We start from the raw sequence: 7,330 nt of genomic DNA, 5'->3' as shown, positions 1-7,330 counted from the left end.
CCAATGGAATCGAATTGAAGACCCTGACATTAATCCGCACACCTATGAACATATAATTTTTGACAAAGAAGCCAAAAATGTACAAAGTTTATCTTTTTTAAGGATAAAGGATAATGATTTTTATTGTTCATTGACAAAGTTTTCCAAGTTACATATGCTCCAAATTTTATAATTGTGTTTAACATTGGTAATCCATTTATATTTCCTTTTGCTATTACAAGACTTTGAAAGTATTTAATTCTATCTAACTTTGTGAGGTCACAATCTTAAACCTAGAGGGAATATTTCAAGTGAGTGACTACTGTGACCAAACTGTCTCATGATAGGGAATGCACCCAAGTTACCAATGTAAGATTGTTCCTATGTTAAAAATGAAGACAGTTGTATTTATTGTGAAACTTAAGTTTATTTCAAACCCAAAATCTCAGCGTGTCTTATCACTAGACACTTTGATGTTAGTCAACATTCTAATCCTTCTGTTTGCTTAGCTTTAGGATTCCTCAATATGAATAATCAGGGAGTGGCTTTGAGGCATGTTCAGAAGCCTCACAGGATTCCTAAACTGTGAGAAATTGTGTGAAACCAAGGGAGCAAGAGCTTATATATTCCCAGCACCCTGAAGTCATTCACATATAAGAGAACATCTCCTCCATGGTACTTTAAAGGCAGCCAGTGCCTCTATTTTCCTTTGTCTAATTGTGTTGTGACCTTTTGACCTTTTCCAAGAAGACAAATAACTATTAGTTTATAGAATTCACATTGACTAAAGGCACTGTTACTAACTTACCAGAGGTTCAGGATTTCATTCTAATCTACACAATTGGCACAGCGCTGGTTGGAGTTGCATCTGAGATCAGCACCCCAGAATGGGTAGAAAGCAGCAGCAGTACACCATGAATGTTGAGCAGAGTTCGGGGGAGCAGGTAAGTACTGCAGGTAACTCTTAATAGCTCTCCTATCTAAGATTCTTGGTTTCAACATCTAATCTTGAGGGGGCTTTTGAACTCTACATTTGCAGAGTCAATCTGGTTGCCATTATCATGAATTTGTTCAGTATGCCAGACTGTGTTTTTATATTCCCGAGAATCTGGGAATTAGGCTTGGTGCTGTATTTTAGAATTTATATCAAAACATATGAAAAATGAAAAGCAAAAACAGAAAACCACAAAAAAAACCAAAAACAACTTTGTTAGATGATTGGAAGGGTTCTTAATAGCAAATATTGAAGCATTTTTTTCATTTTTATACAAATTAGTCTATTGAAAGTACTTATTGTTGATCTTTTTCCACCTAAATGTTGTCTACTTATAGTGAAAGTAACAGTTACAGAAAATGTCTCATGGAGCGGGGAACTTGGTTGAAAATATATTATTACTCTACTATTCTGCAAATCAATTTTTCTTAGACTCATGAAAACAAATCTGAATGGTGTCATTCCATACGCAAACTAATGCCTTCACTTTACAAATGGAGAAGTTGAAATGTTTATCACTACATGTAGCTATTCAGAGTTAAAAACTGAATTCTTTTTCTAACGTATACTTCTTTATAAAAAAAAAATCAAACTACTTTTAAGTTCAACATCTGTGTCCCTGACACAAGGAAATGACTTTTATCAACTAGAATTTGTATACAAAATAACAGCAAAGTTAGACTTTTCTTGAAAATTGTTTTGTAAATTGATGTTGCAGAGGAGAGTAGTTTAGTTTTCAAAACTAGACTATCATAAACTTAATTTATATTTTCCCCAGATTCCAAGAATGCTGCATGACACTATGGCTTTAACCTTGAATATTAAGAGTTTGGTTACGTCCCCATATGCTGCTGAATATGATTTATAGTTTTCGCTCACAATCACAATGAAAATCTTGATGCAGTTCACTCCATTATGTAATGTATTTAGTCATGTGAAGTAAACAATAAGACAAACTTCCATGATGACAAAAACAAAAGAAATAAAGAAAAAGAGAAAGAAAGAAAGAAAGAAAGAAAGAAAGAAAGAAAGAAAGAAAGGAGGGAGGGAGGGAGGGAGGGAGGGAGGGAGGGAGGGAGGGAGGGAGGGAGGAAGGAAGGAAGGAAGGAAGGAAGGAAGGAAGGAAGGAAGGAAGGAAGGAAGGGAGAGATTAGAATTTACCATATTTTCAGCACTCTGAGGTTTCAGGTAGCCTGAACCCTCTTGTGGTGCTTAAACTTGAGATAAGGGAGTCTTGTTTTAGACAATTATGTATTGTTTATCTTGGGTATCTTACCTACCTAAAGTTTCTGCTGTTTTAGCTTCAAATTTAATTTAATCTAATCCTTCTAGTTTATTTTATCACATGGAATTATTAACAAACAACTAAAGCATTTCCTTCAAAAATTATAATTTTATTAACCATATATTAATGAATAAATATTAATTATATTTACTACTGAAACTTTTTCTAAAAGACACTTATTAAAATTGCCCATTTTTCCTCATTAAAGACTGACAGTTTTCTTTGTGTGAATTCGCTCACATTTTATATACTTCATTACTACTATGAATAGTACACATGTACCTACCACCAAAAAAGCAAAGGCTCTTATGTATATTTCTTTATACATTTACAACCAATGAACGAAGTGAGTTGTTATTTTAATAGATTATATGGTTGATTATTCAAGATTCTGATAACAGACCATTCTGCAAATGTTGGCCGTTTTGTCTTTCCTTTTTCTTTATCCGTATGTATTCAGTAGAACTTTCAGGAAAACATTATCCACTTGTCCTTCCTGTAATGGGACGGCTCTCAGGTTTTGCTGTTAAAGCATACTGGTCATTATTCTGAGGTAAACATTTCCTGTCACATTTAGGAACTATTCCTTTCAATTTTAGTTCATGTAGAGTAATCTTGCTTGCCTCCTTTTGTCAGGACAGGATGTTTACATTTGGTCAATGGTACTGGGACATCTATTGATACAATCAACTCATTTTCCTTCTTTGATCATCTGGTGTGAAATGCACACACATCTGTGTCATATCACTAAGCCATCATTACACCCTTAGAATTTACCTAGTTCTTCCCTCATGTCACATTATTTTCATATTATTTTGTGTTTGTTTTTATGTATATTTATGTTCGCAGATCACATAAACTTTCCTCATTCTTAAAGTTTAAGACTTGCTGTCTATCTGATTATTTATTGACTTTCTGTCTCTTTCTGTATAGCTATTAAGAAATCCGTACTGTTCAACTGAAGGAACACACTGTGGCTGTAGATCACACCATGTGACTTGTGAGCTGCATCCGGTAAGGTCTGAGGAAGGTGGCTAGATGTATCTATTGTTCCTAAGAATAACATGAAATAGGACAGTCAAGCCCTTCTCTAGCACTTCTCTGAGGTTACCGGGACATAAGGTCTCCTACAAAGTGATAGCACTAGATTGTGTGTCTTTAAGGTCCTATAGATCAAAATCAATTTACTCTCTCTGTTTGTGTATTTCAATGAGATCCCTTGTATTTATGCCTGACATGTAAAATATATTTAATAAGTAATTTTAATTACAATTGTTAATATTTAATGTGAAAATTTAGAACAATGAACAATGAGCAAAAATAAACAAAAAGCCCCCTTGAATTTTCCACCCTCCAAGGACAACTATCTCCATGTGTCTTTATTTTTATACTTGTCACTACCAATTAGAAAACGTTGTCTACTTTGAGAAGTGTGTCCCTGATAATATCATGATGATTTCTAAGTCAAGCTATTTAATATTAAAACTTATTGCTGTAATACAAAAGGGATCACTGAGGGATTTTATTGTCTTCACAGGATTGTAGGCATGGTGTATATGTGTGTGTGTGTGTGTGTGTGTGTGTGTGTGTGTGTGCATGTGCTGGGGGATTTGTGGTTTCATAATAGTCTTTAGAATAATGAAATACATTAGTCTTATGCTAGTTGAAATCTGTTACCTGTTACTATTTTGTAACTGCAGAAATAACCACTCTTGTAATGCTTTTCAGGTTCCAGAAAACCCGTGTTCACTCTGGAAAATATTTCTGATGTGTCTGTTGGCTTGTCTAGTTGCCACAGCTATTACAGCTCTGGCCTTTTATTTTGGCCCCTTTGGCAACCCCAACAATACCACCATCGTCATTCACACAGATGGAGGGTCCCGTCAGGATCCCTGCACCTCTGCTCCTACACCGTCTCTGACCTCAACACCTCCACCTAGACCTGAGACCACTCCATCTTCTAATCTAACTACTCCGGGTTCACCTACCAGCCCACCCACACCTACTACAGTGATGACTAATACCACCATAGAACATGAAGTTGACATTGAATATGGTATTGCAGTGTGAAATCTCAGCCCTCAAGCCAGATCAATTTCCTCACTGAAAGGGGACATAGTCAAGATTCTGAACCCTGCCATGACCTCTCAAAGCACATGGCTTTGTTAGATCCAGTTCTCTACTAATCTGTGCTGCTTTTCATGTGGTGATAGTCTTGTACTGATTGTATAGTACCTGAGATAGATAGGACGTCAGTAATTACTACCATCTTTTAGAAGTTCTCTCATACTGAGACTTTTACCATGTCAGGGAACAATGAAAAAGGACTTAGACTAGGACATTTGGGTAAGAGTTGGCTAGATGGTCACTGCCTTCCTCTGTTGCATGATATAGAACTGTTGTTCTACAGAAGAGAACATTTTTTTTTATTTTTTCTGAATTTGTGTCACTCCTTGGCATGCTGGCCATGCAAGGAAAAAGCCAGCTAAGGTCATCATGTTAGTGCTTATAAATTCTTACTTTCCAACTACTCTCCTTGAGACATTTAGGTGTGGCAAAGGAGTTTCGTGGAGGGGACAGGGGGATCTAGGTCTACCTAGTGGCCCTGGATGTCCAGGGACGGTAACATCAAGTAGAGGACATGTATTGTTAGGTATTATGAAAGACAGAGGTGCTGTTTGTCTGACCTGTAGCATTGAGTCTTAGGAGTTTTGTTGAAGTGTTCTCTGCCTGACTTTTTGTTGTTCTCTCTTCCCTGTTTGCAAGTTTCAATAAACCTTAACTTTTGCATGCCATCTCTGAATGTTATCTTTGACGTCTCAGCAACCTAGCCCACTGTCTTAGCATATCTTGGCTGTGAATGATGCACTCACTATGTTAAGTGATTGGAAAAACAAAATTTCAGAAAAACAAAACTTCAGTAGACTCCAAGTGACTAACGTAGGCTAATACAAAGAATGTTTCATTATCTCTTTTGTACTATCAACCTTTTTGGCATTATTTTTATTAATGTTTTTGAGAATTTAATACAATGTATTTTGAACAGATTCTTCATCTCCAAACTCTTCCAAGAACGACCCTTTCCATCCTCCCATCCCTTCTGAACCAACTTTCAGGTTATTTCTTTTTTATTTATTTTTCTTCTTTCCTCATTGAGCCTGGCTTGTGATAGTCTTGGGGTTGGAGCTTGCCCTGGAATAGGGTCATTCTACCAGAGTTATATCATTAAAGAAAGTTGATTCTTCATCTCCCAGAAGCTGTCAAATGCCAGTAGCTATTTGACCGGTGATGGTACTTCCTATATGCCTTCTCCTGCTTATGCTGAACTGTTTTGTGAGGCTGGAGTTCATAAAGGTCGTTTGCATGCTGTCACCTTAGTTACTGTGGGACTGCTCTATTGTGTATTGGAAACAGTGTTTTTTTGAAGTTACCAACCATGTGTGGCTCTTAGAAGCTTTCTGCCTGCTCTTGCACAAAGATCCCTGAGCCTTGGGCAGATGGGTGTGAGATGAATGTCCCATTTAGGGTTGAGAACACTCCACAGTCTTTGACCAGTTGAAGGGGTAGATCTGTGTTAATTGACATCTATTGCAAGAAGACACTTGGATGAAAGTTAAGAGATGCACTAACCTATGGGTACAAAGATAAGAATTTAGGGGACAGTTAATTAATGTGGCAATTTAGTAGAATAATATTATTAGCCCCAGCCCCACCCCCGGAGCCTATGACCTAGAAAGCCATGGGTTTGGGCCCAGTTAATGAGTACAATTTCTTTCTTTTTTTTTCACAATTACTATCTTACAGAGCAGCACTTAGATCTAATCAGAAAATAGTTGGTTACTCTCATAACATTTATACTAATCCTACACAGGTGGGCATAGCTTGACAAGCCAGTTGCTCTTGCTTGCAGGGTTCACAAGTGAGATGGAGGCACATTTTTTTCTTCTCCAAAAGTATGCACAGCAACTTATAGAACCATGAACACTATCCAGCAGAGATATACTGCAATAAGAACTCCAACAGGAATAGAGGCTGCTGCATGGACCCTACTCAATGTAGGTTCCTGCCTGCTAATTCTCTAGCCAGTATCTACCATCTAGCCACTGGAATTCCTTCCTAGTCTCTCGTATTTGACTTTTTTTTTTCTTTTTTTTTTAGCATTCCCATGCCACTAGTGAGAGGAATAGCTCAGCTGTTCATTAAAGTGACTTTTAAAAATTAATAAATACCCATTGATCTGAACAGAAAGGATCTTCATATTGGAGAATTCAGAAAAATAACAATCAATGAGAAATAAACAATGAACATTTCAGTTAAAGATTGTATGTAGAACAAAGGTGAATAAATACCTGTATTAGAACAGAAAATGAGAATACAAGGGATAAAATTAAATTAAAAGCAAAAGCGCACTGAGCAAGACTTCAGATGGAGACAAGGGATATATTTACACGCACTTACACCATACTTTCTAGTGAGCACTCTTGATATCATCCTCAAGTTTCATATGTTGCTTGATCTCTACAGCTATTTTAAGCATCTACCTAGAAAAATTTGAACCATTAAGTTGCTCTGTGCTTCCACATTGTTTATCGTTTGTTCAATGGTACCCATGTTCTGAGTGACTAATACTTGAAGCATAAGAAAATAATTCATGTGGTAAAGAAAGCTGCCTCCCTACCCTCTGATTGCTAACCCTACAAAACCAGACTGAACTGACAAGGAATGCTGTTAGCCAAAGATGCAGATTACAAATAAAAAAATGGGTGAGTTCCATATAATTCTAGGTTTGTTTGCTGAAAAGATAGGCCAGTTAATTTAGAGTAGACTTTAGAATCTTGTAGAGAAAAAGGTTTGCAAAAGTAGTTGATATACTATCATTCCTTCAATTTTGTTAACTATAGGCTACTTTTATTACTTCTCAGGGTAAACACAAAAGCCACGTCTTTGAAGAATTATTGTATGTACTACATAATTACTTTCTGGTATAATATAAGAATGAAGAGAGATATATGAATTAAAAACTCTTAACTCGTACTCTATGTAAGAGTTAAACAATGCAAGGAAATAATTAT

At 36.4% G+C, this 7,330-nt stretch overlaps 1 protein-coding gene across 1 annotated transcript; it reads left to right on the top strand.

The window, feature by feature from the left end:
- The first annotated feature begins 866 nt into the window (after window positions 1-866).
- On the top strand, window positions 867-4,328 carry LOC131895638 (dynactin-associated protein-like). The gene is made up of 3 exons (XM_059246126.1): window positions 867-923; window positions 3,192-3,272; window positions 3,987-4,328. Exons 1-3 carry the CDS (start codon window positions 867-869, stop codon window positions 4,326-4,328), a joined length of 480 nt encoding a protein of 159 aa, XP_059102109.1.
- Window positions 4,329-7,330: the final 3,002 nt, after the last annotated feature.

Source organism: Peromyscus eremicus, chromosome 19, assembly GCF_949786415.1.
Source record: "Peromyscus eremicus chromosome 19, PerEre_H2_v1, whole genome shotgun sequence".
NCBI classification, from domain to species: Eukaryota; Metazoa; Chordata; class Mammalia; order Rodentia; family Cricetidae; genus Peromyscus; species Peromyscus eremicus.
This window is presented reverse-complemented; position numbering and strand designations above follow the sequence as displayed.